This window comes from Bombina bombina, chromosome 6 (genome assembly GCF_027579735.1).
Source record: "Bombina bombina isolate aBomBom1 chromosome 6, aBomBom1.pri, whole genome shotgun sequence".
Classification (NCBI taxonomy): Eukaryota; Metazoa; Chordata; class Amphibia; order Anura; family Bombinatoridae; genus Bombina; species Bombina bombina.
Genome location: NC_069504.1, coordinates 105718946 through 105739742, shown reverse-complemented (window position 1 = coordinate 105739742; position 20797 = coordinate 105718946). Strand labels below are relative to the sequence as shown.

Below are 20797 nucleotides of genomic sequence, written 5' to 3'. Positions count from 1 at the left end.
ACCTAGTGTTCATTATACCTCTATGCGCTTGATATTTCAAAGTTAAAATAAATGACGTTTTCTGTTGAATGTAATTTTTATTATACATTAGTTATCATTAATTTTATGATAAATTAGTGATCTGTGATATCACCATATTGTCAATTTCTTAATTTAAAGTGAAGCCAATATCTATCAATCAGTAACTTTAACTTGCAGAGGTACAATTTTACTAATTGTTCCTTTTTGCTTGCACTTAAAGGGACACTGAACCCACATTTTTTTTTTCTTTCATGATTCAGATAGAGCATGAAATTTTAAGAAACTTTCTAATTTACTCCTATTATCAAATTGTCTTCGTTCTCTTGCTATCTTTATTTGAAAAAAGAAGGCATTTAAGCTTTTTTGGTTCAGACATCTGGACACCACTTTTTTATATTGGTGGATGAATTTATCTACCAATCAGCAAGAACAACCCAAGTTGTTCACCAAAAATGGGCCGGCATCTAAACTTACATTCTTGCATTTCAAATAAAGATACCAAGAGAATGAAGAAAATGTGATTATAGGAGTAATTTAGAAAGTTGCTTAAAATTTCATGCTCTATCTGAATCACGAAAGAAAACATTTGGGTTCAGTGTCTCTTTAATCACTATGGATAGATGCAAATTTCAACTACAAATCTGAATCAATATAATATGTTGTCCACCGCATTGCATCACTGTACCTCTCCATTTTGGTCTATGCATTGTGCAAACTGTTTACCTAGCAAGTTCTTTTTACTACATGTGATTGGTGTAAGTCTGAAAATCCAGGAAGATCATTTAAGGGACAGTCAACACCAGAATTGTTGTTGTTTAAAAAGAAAGATAATCCCTTTATTACCCATTCCCCAGTTTTGCATAACCAACACAGTTATAATAATATACGTTTTACCTCTGTAATTACCTTGTATCTAAGCTTCTGCTGACTGCCCCTTAATTCAGTTCTTTTGACAGGCTTGCATTTTAGCCAATCAGTGCCCACTCCTTGATCACTTCACGTGCATGAGCTCAATGTTATTTATATGAAACACATGAACTAACGCCCTCTAGTGGTCAAAATGCCTTCAGCTTAGAGGCAGTCTTCAAGGTCTAAGAAATTAGCATATGAACCTCCTAGGTTTGCTTTCAACTAAGAACACCAAGAAAACAAAGTAAAATTGGTGATAAAAGTAAATTGGGAAGTTGTTTAAAATTACATACCCTATTTAAATCATGAAAGTTTTTTTGGACTTGACTGTCCCTTTAAATATACTGTAGATTTCATTTGTAAGCATATTCAGCTTTTCTTAAAAATCTAGATATATGTTGAAAATATTTAAACGTAGCTCAGCGTATGAAGTCTGAGTCATTGTGTTTGTATGGTTGTAGATGTGTGCTCCATTTATTCAACATAATGTGATGATCTGTAGTAAATATTTGGGTTGGCCAAAACATTAAAAAAAAAAGTTTAATCTTACAGAAATCTTTTTTTTTTTTCACATTGCTCAGAAAGTATTTAATGAATATGTTAATTTTTTGCAAAAAAAAAATATTAAAGCTAATATTGGAGTTTCCACTTCAATTGTATATGCTTGTTCAAAAGCACAAAATGTAGGAAATTCCAGTTACATTTTGCTCCCCTTGTGCTTTGTTAGTGACATCATGCATAATCACACATTATTGATAACCCAGCAATTGATGTGACATCACCAATATCATGTCATGCCTGTCTTATTGGCACCAAGGCCCATTACATAACCAACACCCAAGGTCCCATCTTAAACACGCCCCACCGCTATGATCTCCATACCCAAGGACCATGTCACCATAGTGCCACACTAGCAACCGAAGATGTATAACAATTTGTCATTGCACTGATGTCATATACTGTCTATCATGTTCAAATGACATTTATTATATTGGCATGACCACACGCAAGTTGGGTACCAGAGTAACTGAGCATCTCAGCAATATACGTAATGCCCGGAAAGATCTTGAGAAGGGTAAACAAATTACGAGTGTTGCTAGACACTTCCTTAAATACCATACTGGTAAACCCTTAACCTTTAAATGTTGGGGATTAGAACAATTGAAATATAAGAGGAGGGAACAGTGACAAAATCCTACTCCAAAAAGAGACCCATTGGATTTTTAAGCTAAATACTGTCATACCTAATGGTATGAACAAAGCAAATAATTACTGGGTATTTCTATAATTCCAGATAATCCCTCAAGAGTTATACTACCTATCTCTATCAATAATTCTCATAGAATAGTGTCTTTAATTGAGGCAATCAGTTACCATCTCTTTAAAGTACTCCAAAATAATCCAGTATCAACAGGTTTGATGTCTAATAGATATGGTACTTTAAGGATGAATACTTATGACACTATTATAACTAATCCTGCTTACATTATCTACTATATTGAATAAGTGTTTTGTTTGCTAACTGTATAAATTATGCAACACTGGCAGTAGGTTTATATAGGTCTAATCTTCTTAAGTCACATCATAAACGTGGTATTCTATTACATTTCTTATGAGGATGCAATGAAAGGTACTTTTTATAATATTTGATTTGAGTGACGCTATCCCAACTAACATGGGATTCTGATGCAGTATTTATTGTATATTATATCAGGAGGTTTGAAACACTCACGTTGACTAGATTAAAGGGCCACTAAACCCAAAATCTTTCTTTCATGATTCAGATAGAACATACAAATTTAAACAACATTACAATTTACTTCTATTATTTATTTTGCTTCATTTTTTAGATATCCTTATTTGAAGAAAAAGTAATGCACATGGGTGAGCCAATCACATGAGGCTTCTATATGCAGCAAGCTGAGCATATCTAGATATGCTTTTCAGCAAAGACTATCAAAAGAATAAAACAAATTACATAATAGAAGTAAATTAGAAAGATGTTTTAAATTGCATTATCTTTCTAAATCATGAATGAAAAAATGTGGGTTTCATGTCCCTTTAATGATTGTCACATAATGGAGCTGCCTATTATACACTAAACAACATTTCACCATCACACTAATTTATGAACACAGTGATAGTTAAATCAACTCCTATTCACATAGAACATAATGGATGTCTGTGATGAATAATACACCATTATGTGAACTTAGTGCAAATAAAATATATATCTGGATAGCCATATGTAGTGCATAGTAACAAATTTAAATTATATAGAAATTAAATATGCACAATCATACAATATATGAATTGATATTCCGGATAACTTTATATTCCAAGGAGCGATCTTGTATATAACTAAATATCACTACCACATACAGGGTCACTGATATGTCCAACTGATTCTCTTTACCTTAGGACATCTCATATGGCAACAATATGTGTTTGATAGGGTACCATTCAGAGACATGAGAACGTATATGAAGTACGGATGCATTTTACCACACTTGCAAAACGGAGCAAATAATACGTATATGCCAATGTTTCACAGTTACAACACATACCTAAGATATTGAGTGACATTATAGTATAAACCCATATGATACTTCTCTGTAATGAGTGCTTGGTACAATACGATCAGGCTTGATATGAGTATTTGTCATGTTCTGTCTCAGGATATCATGTGAGAGCCTCATTGTCTGGAACAGTTGCTTTAAAGGAAGATTAGTAGAAGCCATACTGATTGAAAATGAAAACAAATTTATTTAAACAACAAAATACTTTGTTTAAGCAAATACTTGCAGAATATTTAAATATGCTACTCAGGTATGTTAAGACCACATACAGCAGGAGTGAAAATAAAGAAAACTAGTAAGCAGAGATGCAGATTCAAAAAGGAAAGTCTTTCTCTTGGTAATAACTGAAATGTAAGATTTGCACAAGGCAGAAAACAACTTGCAAACTGGTAACAGGTTTAAAGGTAAAGTCTCTCTCCTTGTAATTGCTGAGTGCAGGAATTGCACAATGCAGGAAACAACTTGCAAACTGGTAACAGGTTTAAAGGTAAAGTCTCTCTCCTTGAAATTGCTGAGTGCAGGAATTGCACAATGCAGGAAACAACTTGCAAACTGGTAACAGGTTTAAAGGTAAAGTCTCTCTCCTTGAAATTGCTGAGTGCAGGAATTGCACAAGGCAGGAAACAAACTTGAAGATTGGTAACAGGTTTAAAGGTAAAGGCTTTCTCCTGGTAATACCTTATAAACAGGTGCAAAGGAAATCCTTCTCCTGGCAATGGCCAAGTGCATGAATTGCATAAAGCAGGAAACAAACTTGTAGATTGGTAACAGGTTTAAAGGTAAAGGCTTTCTCCTGGTAATACCTTGTAAACAGGTGCAAAAGAAATCTTTCTCCAAAGAAATACAGGAAACAGGTTCTGACTTGACAAAACAGATCCAATGTGAAGACAAAAATGCAGACTAAAAGCCATCCTTAAATAGGGAGGTTTTGCACAGGGTTGGTCCTGATTAATTCCAGAATTGAGAACACCTGTGTGTTGCACAGGTGTAATAACAAGTAAGGCAAATAGTTATTTATCAGATCTTTTAAGTTCCTTGCTATTCCTCGAACTGGCTGTGGCTCAACACACAAGCAAACCGACTTGCAAGCACACAGGAATAGTAACCACAGAGCCACAGGTTCAAATCCCCACACAGCCCTTCTTAGCAGAATGCCTCCCAGACCTTTTCTTTTTCTTTTTAATCTGGAGGCTTGGTTCCTGACAGTATTTTAAATTATCAATGACTTATACTGTTTGTGTTTACAATATTTGAAACCACCCCTAGCCTTATGTCATCCACCAATTATGCGGCTATGAGCTGTCTTTACACGCCCCTAGAATAGACAAGCACCTGTGGTTTGCCATAGGAGAGGCCGGTCTAGCGGATGTTAGAACTGATTGGATAAGCTGCATATGTGTTATAATTGGGGAAGAAGGAGGCTTCGGATGGCCATGGAGACTCCGATTGGCTGATTACCGTAACTCGATAATGTATAAGATATGGTGTTTGCTAAAATTCTTAACATTGACAAAAACTGCTTAGTCAGCCGAAACGCGTTTGTTACTATTCACACCATTTAGTATGTCTTTCACCCCTGACACCTGACGCTGACGGCTGCAGATATCGGCCAGGAAACAGGGGGGTGATTGCACATTTTATTTAAAAGTTATTTTGAATTGTTGGTTACCTAATAATAGCGATTCTCTCTCTTTTATCATGAATTAAATAAAATATATAGATTTTAATTAGTAATTTTTACTCTTTTCATTAGGGAAGAGTGCTTATTGAAACCCCTACTTTTGTTGGACCTTCTCCAACTCTTTGTGTTAGTTATATTTCTAACAAAATTGTTAATTACTGATAAAACATTTACATGTATTTACTTTTTCTTTCCTGAAGGTCGCAAGCTACTCGTTTCCGCTGGATCCAGCCATCTCCTTTTGATAAACAACAAACATGGGCTATCGATAATGTCTATATCGGAGATGGGTGTTTTGATATGTGCAGTGGCCATGGGCGATGTGTACAAGGCAATTGTGTGTAAGTAGCTTTACAGAAAATACAGATTTCCATAGACTTAATACACATTATTTTCAATATTCTTTCCAACCTCCACTGTGCAGCTTTACCCATTTTCCTTTTTGTCTGTTTCTGAAGCCCCAAGACAATTGTGTGCAAGTAGCTACATTGTTGTAGAAACAAAATATTTACATTTTCTAATTCCAAATTCTTTCCAACCCTCTTCTGCTGCTTTTTCTTTTTTCCACTCTCGTACATTTTTGCCTCTTTTTCAGTCCTCCTGTCTGTGTTTCAAGCCACCTGTGTATCTTTTGTTTCTCCATTACTCTGGCCTGTGTTATTACTCTGCCCAGTGTGTACTTTGTCTCTCTTTAGGATCTGCTTTGTCTGAACCTTCCACCCATCAATTTTAAGTTATAACTGCCTCATATGTCTCTCACATCCTGGGAAGCTTGGAGAAGTCATGCACCCCCACCAGCAGGAGCATATTCAGGCTTAGTGCTGCCCTAGGCACTGATTAAATATTCTACTCCTCCAAACTCACTGCACTCACCCATTGCCAGACACACAAAAAAGCATTCAAAACTGATTATGCCATCAGTTATTAACCATTTATATTTAATTATATTTAATTGGAAAGCATGAGAGATGCAAGGCATCATGAAACTAAACTATTCTTTAAAATGTGCTGCCTCCTAAAATCCTGCTGCCTAGGCACATGCCTAATTGGCCCAAGACAAAATATACTCCTCCCCACCATACAACCAAAGATCATTGATTTGTAATAATTTAAATAAATAAAAGGAGAGCACAAGATTGGGAAGAAAGGAATCATGCTACAAAACTACCCTCATAGTTTGCTGCCCCCCCCCAAATCCAGTAGCCCTAGCTCACCCATTAGCTGATTATTTCACCTCTGCGATATAATGAATGAACCTCCTGATGAATGGAGTTGGGAAACACTGCCCTAGATGTTCCTTGGCCTCTGCCTTCAGTCATATTTTATTGACTGCATCATTGGCATTCAGAGCAGGTGATGGAGAATGTGCATCCAAATGCTTTTTTCTAAAACAAATAGAAATACAGATTTGCATTGCATTTGATTTCCTTATTATCTAGAAATATTATGTTTGCGTTAGTGAGAGTTCCTACTGTGTTTAGAATTCATCTTTTTTTGCACTTTGGTTGGAACTTACTTTTAGTCATGGAACACCCAGTATTCTACATACAAGCAAATGATTCCATTTATCACAATTTCATCTACGTATTCTACATGTGATCAAATGACTCCATTTATCAAAATTTCATGAAGGGTCTTTGCTCCCACTCATACCTTATTTTGCTGGATATCCCAGGAATGGGAGCTCTGCCCTGCTGTCTCTTTTACTGGACTACCTTCCCTATAAATGTCCTTGTTTCACAAAATGAAACTGTGGTCTGTCCAGCCACACCCCACCAATGGCACTTCCACCCCTGGTATGTCATGACTCAGCTGCAGCCTCCTAGTATTGTGTACAAGGTGTGGAAAGTATTAGAAGTACCGAAAGATGAAAAAAAAATACAAATTATACAGTTGCATTTTAGAAATGGTATGTTGTTTAAATAACAAAAATGTGCATACTAATGTTTGTTCTCCATCCTGTTGTGCAGAATTTACATTGCAAGTCACAAATATATAATTAAGGAAATGCTGTGCTCTCCATTTCTGTTGAGTGAGAAATAATCTCCTTTGTATGATGATAGGTGTGATGACTATTGGGGTGGAATTTATTGTGATGAACCAGAGGTGTCGCTACCTACTCAACTAAAGGACACATTTAATCGCGCTCCGTCGAGTCACAACTGGCTCACTGTAAATGGCGGGAAACTCAGCAGTGTATGTGGAGCTGTAGCCTCAGGAATGGCTCTTCATTTTAGTGGGGTAAGTGAGATTATTTCTTCTTTGCTTTGTTTTTGTTTTTTTTGCTGTGAGTCCCGGACAGATAGCTCAGCATGCTAAGGGACTGTGGCTGAGCTCTGTAACAACCCAAGGGTTGCAGGTTCGATCCCCGGTGAGGTCCACTCAGCCTTTCATCCTTCCGAGGTCGATAAAATGAGCAGCGCCTTGAGACCCTTACGGGTGATTAGCCGCGCTTTACAAGTACCCAATACATACATACATGCTATAGCTCTCCCCATGGTGTTTTAGTTCATGATTGAAGTGGAATGGGACGTATCTACTTCTGAGAAAATTACAAATGAGATAAGGGCCCTTCGGCAAGTTAGGTTTCCAACAAAATATATTTGTCTGCCTTTTCAGGTGTTAAAACGTTGCAGTACATTCTTCATCATTCTATATTCACTTTTTGGGGAGTTGGGTGTTGTACACTTGGTTGTCAAGTGCAAGTAATTAGAAACTATATTGGTGAATATATAGATTTTTCCTAAAGAGACACAAAAGTGATTAGTCCTGGATGATTAACAAGGGATTCTCTCCTGCAATGGGATGTGAGAAAGTAGGAGGGACTGAACAAGCACTTGCTTGTGTAATGGTAGTTTAAACCTTGTCCTCTGTCTTACTTCTTGTAAATTGGGGCCAAAGTTTTCCCAACTAAGGGCTAGATTACAATCGCTTTTTATCGAACCCGATCGTGCATTAACTTCGCTCAACTTTGACTTTTTTTGTGTTTCAGATACCATGTGTATTGCAAGTTAAATGTAAAATGTTTTCACTAGAGATCTAACCCAACCCTTGCAAATCTCTATGGAGGGCGAAAAGCGGGGGGAAAAACTAACACCCAACAAGTTGTGAAAACCCAATCACATTTAACCAAGTGCGCTAACCCGACATGAAATATAAATTTTTCACATTACAATGTTCTTTATATAGAAGAATATGTTCTATTTATTCATAAATACATATTTTTTATATATATATATATATATATATATATATATATACCGTATTGTTCCGAGTATAGGCCGCTCCTGATTATAAGCCGCACCCTTAAAGTTTGGTGCCATTTACAAGAAATTACATTTTTAACTCTTAGCCTCTCTCCCTGACAGATAAGCCTCCTTACCCTCCCCCTCGCACACACAGCCCCCTTATAACCCTCACAGGCTGCCTCCTCTTAACCTACTCAGCCTCCTTCCCTCACACAGTGCCCACTACTCTATTACCGTAACTACCGGTACTTCCCCTTAGCCATCCTCACCCTCTTAGCACCCTTCATCAATCATAACCCTCTCCTCACCACATACCTTCTCACCCTCAGCACATACACATAAGGTGGCACCTGTTATCTCAGACGCTGCGTCACAGATGATAACGCGCAATCTTAAACCCCTTCCACTCCCATCCTGTGCTCCTGACATCTTGGGCAGCAGTGGTGTGCTGGTGTGATGGCTCGGTGTCTCTCCTGTCCGGCTGCGCTCTTCATGCAGCTTTAAGTGGGGAGTCATGATCATCCCGGCAGTAGATAGAAATGCCTTCTTTTCTATTAAACAGGGACACAAATTAGCTACAGCACCCTTTAAAAATGAAAAAGAAAATCACACGTTTGTAATAATCAACAGTTTTTCAACAGTTAAATGAACAAAAAGGAAATTGTGTTGCTAGTCTTGTAAATTTCCCATCGTACATGTTAAGTTGGCTTCTTCCAGATAATGTATAATCAGAATTTCTTCTCCCACAGGGCTGTAGTCGCATGTTAGTGTCTGTGGACCTGAATCTCACCAGTGCTGAATTTATACAATTTTATTTTATGTATGGCTGTCTGATAACACCACACAGCCGCAACCAAGGTGTGCTCCTGGAATATTCCGTGAATGGAGGAATTAGCTGGCATCTTTTAATGGAAATATTCTATGATCAGTACAGTAAACCTGGGTATGTACAAAAGCTAAATGCCTTCAGTATTATTTTGATTTGCCCTATTTCTCCCTTCAAGCTGACTCAAATGCAGAGCCCCACAGTTGTCTGCCCCCCCCCCCCCCACTCTCCCTCCTTTCTCTGTTGCCAGAAACACAGAGCTGTCCAAAAATGTCCATAGCCCCCATGTAGTGCTGTTCTATGGGAAGGCTGGAAGGTGCATAGCATCTCCAAATAGACGTCTACCACTTCCATTAAGCTGGGAAGCCCCCAAATAGCCCCACCGGATTGAATTCAATTCTTCTTTGCTGCATCTAATAGATAACATTTTAAAACGGTCCCTAAATGTTTTCCTTTTTCAGTAAAACAAATTTTCCTGTTTTAAGTACAAATATATATATTTGTTTTGCCTCTGAGGAGTTTCATTTTCCACCAGTAGAGCTCTTGAAGTTTTGATTATCAGCCTGTTACCTTGTGTCTAATAGACTAGTATTGCACAAACATGTCATTTGGAAAGACAGAAAAGTCAATATTAAACTTTCATCATTGTACCATTTAAAAAAAAAAACTACTTTTAAATGACCTTTATTATAAAATGTACCTCTTTCTCTTGGTATCTTATGCTTTTCCATGAGAGCATATTGAGATAGACGCAGGATTGTTCATGTGTTTTGAGCATTATATGACCACATTGCTTGTAGTAATGTGTCACATTAATACCTAGAGTAAAAAAAAGAAGCCATGTGATTGCACAAGGTTTTTCTTGCAGTTCAAGTCCATACACTTCAGACCATGTGCATATTTTCTACTCTTAGGTCTCCATTTATGAAGCAGTGGATGCAAGTCTGAAACGGAAGATCATCCCGATCTGATTGGGATGATTGACAGCCCCTGCTGGCAGCCGATTGGCTGTCAGTGAGCAGGGGACAGCATTGCACAAGCATTTCACTCCTCTCGACATTTAGTAAATGTAATTGTTTAGTGGGTTCTGAGATGAATACTCATTGCACATAGATAAGGTATTGAATGTGTGTTGCTGTCTTTGCCCCATTGCTTACAATGGAGTTTGCAAGCAAGTAGATGTAGCGTAATTATGAGAGTATTGTTTCCTGCAACAATCTAGGTGTATGACTCAGGGTGTGGTGTATGTGACAACCTGCAATGGGTGCTGTTTCACATGATTTTTAATAGCAGGTGTCACATTAATTTGAAGATTTTCCTACAAACCTGATTCAGAATTGGCTGATAATGCTTAAGACACGGACACGCCCCTGAGGTATGCTCTTAAAGGAATACTAAACCCAATTTTTTTCTTCCATGATTCAGATAGAGCATACCATTTTAAGCAATTTTCTAATTTACTCCTATTATCAAATTTTCTTCATTTTCTTGGTATCTTTATTTGAAAAAGCAGGAATGAAAGTTTAGGAGCAGGCCCATTTTAGGTTTAGCACCTGGGTCCTGCTTGCTGATTGGTGGCTAAATGCAGTCACCAATCAGCAAGCGCTATCCAGGGTGCTGACCAAAAATGGGCCGGCTCCTAAACTTTCATTCCTGCTTTTTCAAATAAAGATACCAAGTAAACAAAGAAAAATTGATAATAGGAGTAAATTAGAAAGTTGCTTAAAATTGCATGCTCTATCTGAATCATAAAAGAAAACATTTGGGTTTAGTATTGAGTTTGAGTTTAATTTCCCTTTTAATAAATCATGTTCCATGACATCAGCAATCAATCTATTTGTTTTGCCATGTGTATTATATGATAAGTCTGATGTTTGCTTCAACATAAGTGCAGCATTGTGCAATAGTCGCATCAATATTTCCTTTAAATTCATACTGAGAGCTCTTTTTGCAGATTTGTCAACATTCTCTTGCCACCCTATGCCAAAACAATTGGAACCCGCTTCCGCTGGTGGCAGCCAAAGCATGATGGGCTGGACCAGAACGATTGGGCCATTGATAATGTGCTGATTTCAGGCTCCGCAGACCAGACCACAGTAATGTTGGATACATTCAGCAGCGCTCCTCTTCCCCAGCATGAGCGCACACCTGCAGATGCAGGACCCACTGGAAGGATAGCTTTTGACATATTTGGAGAAGACAGAACTACAGGTAAATTTGCATTATACTGTATATAGCAACATAAATCCTGAAAAATGTTATTGAGCTTAACAAATATAACATTGTCCAAATATTTCTTGTCATCAAAGAAACATTCTAATGAAAGAATACAATTGTGTTCCTGGCTAACTATATTTATTCTGTGCATAGCTCCTGAGCAGAGGCATGGCTGGTGATTGGCCTATGCTTTCTCCTTTTTTACTTGCCAGGCAAGTGCAAGTTGAACTTTAGCTATGTGTTTAAATACTGTGCTGAGTTTACACCCCTCAGCAAGATATACAGCTCTTAAAATGTGTGTTTATATAATTCCATAAAGTATCCATAACACCAGTAATACAATATACATAAACCTGGGCATTCCCTTGCTTTTCTCAAAAGTAAGCAATAAACTTAATAGTGAAGTATTATTTGAGTAATGTTTTCAATTCCCAGACCATACAGGGCCAGATTACTAGTGGAGCGCTTTTAACCAGCGCTCTGAGGTCGCGCTAACCAGACAGCTCATAGTATACACAGGATAAGCTAAATTGTTTTATCTTAATAATCACCTCCTGGAACCCCTTCTGTGAGCAATATTATTTTATTGAAATTACTTAAAGGTATAGGAAGCCAACATGTTCTTATGTGATTCAGACAGAGCATACAGATTTATTTAAAAAATTCCAATTTATTTCTATCATCAAATTGACTTTCTTACTGTGTTATTCTTTGTTGAAGAGATACCTGAATAGGTGTCTGGAGCATTACATGCCAGGAATTTGTGCTGCCATTTAGTGCTCTAGCAAATAAATAACATTCTTGCTAAACTGCTGCCATATAGTGCTAATAGGCCCCTTCATCCTCTCCAACGTCATTGTCTTCACCGGTCCATATGTAACTGATTTAATAAAGCTTCACCTAAAGATTCAGATAGAACATACCGTTTTAAATACATTTCCAATTCTCTTTTATTATTGAATTTGCTTCATTCTCTTGGCTCCTTTGTTGAAAGAATAGCAATGCACTGGGTGCTAGGTGAGCACATCTGATGAACCAATGTCATGAGATAAGCTATATATGTGCAGCCACCAATCAGCAGCTAGCTCCCAGTATTGCATTGCTGCCTACTTTGGTGTCCTTTTAACAAGATATACTTAAAGAACAAAGCAAATTAAATAATAGAAGAAAATAGGAAAGTGGCCGATTTGTCAAGGGCCAAGGTCCCTGATGCCCCTGTTTCCGCGCGAGCCTTCAGGCTCTACGGAAACAGCAGTTATGAAGCAGCATAGTTAAGGAGCATAGTCTTAAGACCGCTGCTCCTTAACTGGTGCGCTGCCTCTGAGGCTGCGGACATCAATCCGCCCGATCCTATACGATTGGGTTGATTGACACCCCCTGCTAGCGGCCGCGAATCTGCAGGGGGCGGGATTGCACATGTAGTTCACTAGAACTGCTTGTGCAATGTTAAATACCGACAGAGTAAAAGACCGCTGCTTCATAACCTGTCCGCCTGTTTTGAGCAGGCGGACAGACATCGCTGCAATTCAACCCAATCAAGTACGATCGGGTTGATTGACACCCCCTGCTGGTGGCCTATTGGCCGCGAATCTGCAGGGGGTGGCATTGCAACAGCAGCTCACAAGAGCTGCTAGTCCAATGCCGAATACGCAGAGCGTATTGCTCTCCGCATTCAGCGAGGTCTGGCGGACCTGATCCGCACTGTCGGATCAGGTCCGCCTGACCTTTGATAAATATCCCCCCTTATCTCAAGCTTATACAGCGCACGTGATTAGGTGTTATCATTTTGGTTGTTTTCCAGTTAATGAGCACTGGTTGTTCCATGAAGACTGCAGTATTGAGCGGTTCTGTGATTCTCCGGATGGGGTTATGCTTTGCGGCAGTCATGATGGCAGAGAAGTGTATACAGTGACCCATGACCTTACACCTGCTGAAGGATGGATTATGCAGTTTAAGGTAAAACCTTAATCATGTTCTGTGCAAATAATCAGATTAAACTATTACCACTTGTTTCTTACCAATAACAGCTACTTCATTTTCCAAGATACTTGATGCCAAATATAACAAATTAAAATGATTCTTTTGAAACCCAATTTCTACATATTTAGAAAGCAAAAATATATCTCTAATACCACTGTAATTATCTGCATTACAATATAGCTGTAAATATGTGTGTTACTAGGGGCTATGTTTAGGGTTCTGTAGACCACCAAATGTTTACCACTCGTGATTTCTGTTTAGCTTATGTCCACATACAGCCACTCATGCCACTGGAATGCTCTGTTTACTGGTTTTAAATGTCATTGTGTGTGACCACAGGCTGTATAACTACGTTTTTTAATGGAATTACATGGTATAAAGCTTCACCTATATGTGGGATTGAATTGCATGTTACATAACTGATTTCAATGCATAGGATTTAATGCAGTTTACTTAAAGGGACACTGAACCCAATTTTTTTTCTTTTGTGATTCAGATAGAGCATGAAATTCTAAACAACTTTATAACAGAATTTATGCTTACCTGATAAATTACTTTCTCCAACGGTGTGTCCGGTCCACGGCGTCATCCTTACTTGTGGGATATTCTCTTCCCCAACAGGAAATGGCAAAGAGCCCAGCAAAGCTGGTCACATGATCCCTCCTAGGCTCCGCCTACCCCAGTCATTCGACCGACGTACAGGAGGAAATATGCATAGGAGAAACCATATGATACCGTGGTGACTGTAGTTAGAGAAAATAATTCATCAGACCTGATTAAAAAAACCAGGGCGGGCCGTGGACCGGACACACCGTTGGAGAAAGTAATTTATCAGGTAAGCATAAATTCTGTTTTCTCCAACATAGGTGTGTCCGGTCCACGGCGTCATCCTTACTTGTGGGAACCAATACCAAAGCTTTAGGACACGGATGAAGGGAGGGAGCAAATCAGGTCACCTAAATGGAAGGCACCACAGCTTGCAAAACCTTTCTCCCAAAAATAGCCTCCGAAGAAGCAAAAGTATCAAATTTGTAAAATTTGGCAAAAGTGTGCAGTGAAGACCAAGTCGCTGCCTTACATATCTGGTCAACAGAAGCCTCGTTCTTGAAGGCCCATGTGGAAGCCACAGCCCTAGTGGAGTGAGCTGTGATTCTTTCAGGAGGCTGCCGTCCGGCAGTCTCATAAGCCAATCGGATAATGCTTTTAAGCCAAAAAGAAAGAGAGGTAGAAGTTGCTTTTTGACCTCTCCTTTTACCAGAATAAACAACAAACAAAGAAGATGTTTGTCTGAAATCTTTAGTAGCCTCTAAATAGAATTTTAGAGCACGGACTACGTCCAAATTGTGTAACAAACGTTCCTTCTTTGAAACTGGGTTCGGACACAAAGAAGGTACAACTATCTCCTGGTTAATATTTTTGTTGGAAACAACTTTCGGAAGAAAACCAGGCTTAGTACGCAAAACCACCTTATCTGCATGGAACACCAGATAGGGCGGAGAACACTGCAGAGCAGATAACTCTGAAACTCTTCTAGCAGAAGAAATTGCAACCAAAAACAAAACTTTCCAAGATAATAACTTAATATCTACGGAATGTAAGGGTTCAAACGGAACCCCTTGAAGAACTGAAAGAACTAGATTTAGACTCCAGGGAGGAGTCAAAGGTCTGTAAACAGGCTTGATTCTAACCAGAGCCTGAACAAACGCTTGAACGTCTGGCACAGCTGCCAGCCTTTTGTGAAGTAAAACAGATAAAGCAGAGATCTGTCCCTTCAGAGAACTTGCAGATAATCCTTTCTCCAAACCTTCTTGTAGAAAGGATAGAATCTTAGGAAGTTTTATCTTGTTCCATGGGAATCCTTTAGATTCACACCAACAGATATATTTTTTCCATATTTTATGGTAAATTTTTCTAGTTACAGGCTTTCTGGCCTGAATCAGAGTATCTATTACAGAATCTGAAAACCCACGCTTTGATAAAATCAAGCATTCAATCTCCAAGCCGTCAGTTGGAGGGAAACCAGATTCGGATGTTCGAATGGACCTTGAACAAGAAGGTCCTGTCTCAAAGGTAGCTTCCATGGTGGAGCCGATGACATATTCACCAGGTCTGCATACCAGGAAGCATCTGCATGGAACACCAGATAGGGCGGAGAACACTGCAGAGCAGATAACTCTGAAACTCTTCTAGCAGAAGAAATTGCAACCAAAAACAAAACTTTCCAAGATAATAACTTAATATCTACGGAATGTAAGGGTTCAAACGGAACCCCTTGAAGAACTGAAAGAACTAGATTTAGACTCCAGGGAGGAGTCAAAGGTCTGTAAACAGGCTTGATTCTAACCAGAGCCTGAACAAACGCTTGAACGTCTGGCACAGCTGCCAGCCTTTTGTGAAGTAAAACAGATAAAGCAGAGATCTGTTCCTTCAGAGAACTTGCAGATAATCCTTTCTCCAAACCTTCTTGTAGAAAGGATAGAATCTTAGGAAGTTTTATCTTGTTCCATGGGAATCCTTTAGATTCACACCAACAGATATATTTTTTCCATATTTTATGGTAAATTTTTCTAGTTACAGGCTTTCTGGCCTGAATCAGAGTATCTATTACAGAATCTGAAAACCCACGCTTTGATAAAATCAAGCATTCAATCTCCAAGCCGTCAGTTGGAGGGAAACCAGATTCGGATGTTCGAATGGACCTTGAACAAGAAGGTCCTGTCTCAAAGGTAGCTTCCATGGTGGAGCCGATGACATATTCACCAGGTCTGCATACCAAGTCCTGCGTGGCCACGCAGGAGCTATCAAGATCACCGAAGCCCTCTCCTGATTGATCCTGGCTACCAGCCTGGGAATGAGAGGAAACGGTGGGAATACATAAGCTAGGTTGAAGGTCCAAGGTGCTACTAGTGCATCTACTAGAGTCGCCTTGGGATCCCTGGATCTGGACCCGTAGCAAGGAACCTTGAAGTTCTGACGAGAGGCCATCAGATCCATGTCTGGAATGCCCCATAATTGAGTTATTTGGGCAAAGATTTCCGGATGGAGTTCCCACTCCCCCGGATGGAATGTCTGACGACTCAGAAAATCCGCTTCCCAATTTTCCACTCCTGGGATGTGGATTGCAGACAAGTGGCAGGAGTGATCCTCCGCCCATTGAATTATCTTGGTCACTTCCTCCATCGCCAGGGAACTTCTTGTTCCCCCCTGATGGTTGATATATGCAACAGTCGTCATGTTGTCTGATTGAAACCTTATGAATTTGGCCTTTGCTAGTTGAGGCCAAGCTTTGAGAGCATTGAATATCGCTCTCAGTTCCAGAATGTTTATCGGGAGAAGAGATTCTTCCCGAGACCATAGACCCTGAGCTTTCAGGGGTTCCCAGACCGCGCCCCAGCCCACCAGACTGGCGTCGGTCGTGACAATGACCCACTCTGGTCTGCGGAAGCTCATTCCCTGTGACAGGTTGTCCAGGATCAGCCACCAACGGAGTGAATCTCTGGTCTTTTGATCTACTTGAATCGTCGGAGACAAGTCTGTATAATCCCCATTCCACTGTCTGAGCATGCACAGTTGTAATGGTCTTAGATGAATTCGTACAAAAGGAACTATGTCCATTGCTGCAACCATCAATCCTATTACTTCCATGCACTGCGCTATGGAAGGACGAAGAACAGAATGAAGTACTTGACAAGAGCTTAGAATTTTTGATTTTCTGACCTCTGTCAGAAAAATCCTCATTTCTAAGGAATCTATTATTGTTCCCAAGAAGGGAACTCTTGTTGACGGGGACAGAGAACTTTTTTCCTTGTTCACTTTCCATCCGTGAGATCTGAGAAAGGCTAGGACGATGTCCGTATGAGCCTTTGCTTTTGACAGAGACGACGCTTGAATCAGGATGTCGTCCAAGTAAGGTACTACTGCAATGCCCCTTGGCCTTAGAACCGCTAGAAGGGACCCTAGTACCTTTGTGAAAATTCTCGGAGCAGTGGCTAATCCGAATGGAAGTGCCACAAACTGGTAATGCTTGTCCAGAAAAGCGAACCTTAGGAACTGATGATGTTCCTTGTGGATAGGAATATGTAGGTACGCATCCTTTAAATCCACCGTGGTCATAAATTGACCTTCCTGGATGGTGGGAAGGATCGTTCGAATGGTTTCCATTTTGAACGATGGAACCCTGAGAAATTTGTTTAGGATCTTGAGATCTAAAATTGGTCTGAATGTTCCCTCTTTTTTGGGAACTATGAACAGGTTGGAGTAAAACCCCATCCCTTGTTCTCCTATTGGAACTGGATGAATTACTCCCATCTTTAACAGGTCTTCTACACAATGTAAGAATGCCTGTCTTTTTATTTGGTTTGAAGATAATTGAGACCTGTGGAACCTTCCCCTTGGGGGTAGTTCCTTGAATTCTAGGAGATAACCTTGAGAAACTATTTCTAGTGCCCAAGGATCCTGAACATCTCTTGCCCAAGCCTGAGCAAAGAGAGAAAGTCTGCCCCCCACCAGATCCGGTCCCGGATCGGGGGCCATCCCTTCATGCTGTTTTGGTAGCAGTGGCAGGCTTCTTGGCCTGCTTACCCTTGTTCCAGCCTTGCCTCGGTCTCCAGGCTGGTTTGGGTTGTGAAGTATTACCCTCTTGCTTAGAGGATGTAGAATTAGAGGCTGGTCCGTTTCTGCGAAAGGGACGAAAATTAGGCTTATTTTTAGCCTTAAAAGACCTATCCTGAGGGAGGGCGTGGCCCTTTCCCCCGGTGATGTCTGAAATAATCTCTTTCAAATCAGGACCAAACAGTGTTTTACCCTTGAAAGGGATGTTAAGCAATTTTGTCTTGGAAGACACATCCGCTGACCAAGACTTTAGCCAAAGCGCTCTGCGCGCCACGATAGTAAACCCTGAATTTTTCGCCGCTAATCTAGCTAATTGCAAAGCGGCATCTAAAATAAAAGAGTTAGCCAATTTAAGTGCATGAACTCTGTCCATAACCTCCTCATACGAAGATTCTTTATTGAGCGAGTTTTCTAGTTCTTCGAACCAGAAACACGCTGCCGTAGTGACAGGAACAATGCATGAAATTGGTTGTAGAAGGTAACCTTGCTGAACAAACATCTTTTTAAGCAAACCCTCTAATTTTTTATCCATAGGATCTTTGAAAGCACAACTATCTTCTATAGGAATAGTAGTGCGTTTGTTTAGAGTAGAAACCGCCCCCTCGACCTTGGGGACTGTCTGCCATAAGTCCTTTCTGGGGTCGACTATAGGAAATAATTTTTTAAATATAGGGGGAGGAACAAAAGGTATGCCGGGCCTTTCCCACTCCTTATTTACTATGTCCGCCACCCGCTTGGGTATAGGAAAAGCATCGGGGGGCACCGGAACCTCTAGGAACTTGTCCATCTTACATAATTTCTCTGGAATGACCAAATTGTCACAATCATCCAGAGTAGATAATACCTCCTTAAGCAGTGCGCGGAGATGTTCTAATTTAAATTTAAATGTTACAACATCAGGTTCAGCTTGTTGAGAAATTTTTCCTGAATCTGAAATTTCTCCCTCAGACAAAACCTCCCTCCTGGCCCCTTCAGATTGGTGTGAGGGTATGTCAGAACAGTTATCATCAGCGTCCTCTTGCTCTTCAGTGTTTAAAACAGAGCAATCGCGCTTTCTCTGATAAGTAGGCATTTTGGATAAAATGTTTGCAATAGAATTATCCATTACAGCCGTTAATTGTTGCATGGTAATAAGTATTGGCGCACTAGATGTACTAGGGGCCTCTTGTGTGGGCAAAACTGGTGTAGACACAGAAGGGGATGATGCAGTATCATGCTTACTCCCCTCATTTGAGGAATCATCTTGGGCAATATCATTATCTGTGGCATCATTGTCCCTACTTTGTTTGGACACTATGGCACAATCATCACATAAATTTAAATGGGGAGAAACCTTGGCTTTCATACATATAGAACATCGCTTATCTGATGGTTCAGACATGTTAAACAGGCTTAAACTTGTCAACAAAGCACAAAAAACATTTTAAAATAAAACCATTACTGTCACTTTAAATTTTAAACTGAACACACTTTATTACTGAATATGTGAAAAAGTATGAAGGAATTGTTCAAAATTCACCAAAATTTCACCACAGTGTCTTAAAGCCTTAAAAGTATTGCACACCAAATTTGAAAGCTTTAACCCTTAAAATAACGGAACCTGAGCCGTTTTTACATTTAACCCCTATACAGTCCCAGGTATCTGCTTTGCTGAGACCCAACCAAGCCCAGAGGGGAATACGATACCAAATGACGCCTTCTATAAGCTTTTTCAGTGGTTCTTAGCTCCTCACACATGCATCTGCATGCCTTGCTCTCCAAAAACAACTGCGCATTAGTGGCGCGAAAATGAGGCTCTGCCTATGACTAGAAAAGGCCCCCATCTGAAAAAGGTGTCCATACAGTGCCTGCCGTTTTTTTAAAACAATCCCCAAGATTATAATAACTATTAAGAGTTATAATCTGCAAAATATGCTTAGCAAAGTAATCGTTTTAGCCCAGAAAAATGTCTACCAGTTTTTTAAGCCCTTATGAAGCCCTTTATTCTTTTACTTAATCTAAGAAAATGGTTTACCGGTCCCCATAAGGAAAATGACAGCCTTCCAGCATTACATAGTCTTGTTAGAAATGTGGCCAGTCATACCTCAAGCAGAAAAGTCTGCCAACTGTTTCCCCCAACTGAAGTTACTTCATCTCAACAGTCCTGTGTGGAAACAGCAATCGATTTTAGTAACGTTTGCTAAAATCATCTTCCTCTTACAAACAGAAATCTTCATCTCTTTTCTGTTTCAGAGTAAATAGTACATACCAGCACTATTTTAAAATAACAAACACTTGATTGAAGGATAAAAACTACATTTAAACACCAAAAAACTCTTAACCATCTCCGTGGAGATGTTGCCTGTGCAACGGCAAAGAGAATGACTGGGGTAGGCGGAGCCTAGGAGGGATCATGTGACCAGCTTTGCTGGGCTCTTTGCCATTTCCTGTTGGGGAAGAGAATATCCCACAAGTAAGGATGACGCCGTGGACCGGACACACCTATGTTGGAGAAAATTTACTCCTATTGTCAAATGTTCTTTATTCTCTTTATTTGAAATGCAAGAATGTAAGTTGTCCTTGCTGATTGGTGGATAAATTCATCCACCAATCAAAAACTGCTGTCCAGAGTCTGAACCAAGAAAAAAAGTTTATATGCCTTCTTTTTCATATAAAGATAGCAAGAGAACGAAGAAACATTGATAATAGGAGTACATTAGAAAGTTGCTTAAAATTGCATGCTCTA

The 20797-nt window shown here is 39.5% G+C and overlaps 1 protein-coding gene across 1 annotated transcript in view; it reads left to right on the top strand.

The window, feature by feature from the left end:
• Window positions 1–20797, top strand: part of RELN (reelin) — a 957839-nt gene that overhangs the window by 877312 nt on the left and 59730 nt on the right. Inside the window, 5 exon segments of the mRNA XM_053716545.1 lie at window positions 5391–5531; window positions 7254–7431; window positions 9188–9381; window positions 11219–11475; window positions 13283–13437. Coding sequence (XP_053572520.1) covers window positions 5391–5531; window positions 7254–7431; window positions 9188–9381; window positions 11219–11475; window positions 13283–13437 — 925 coding nt within the window.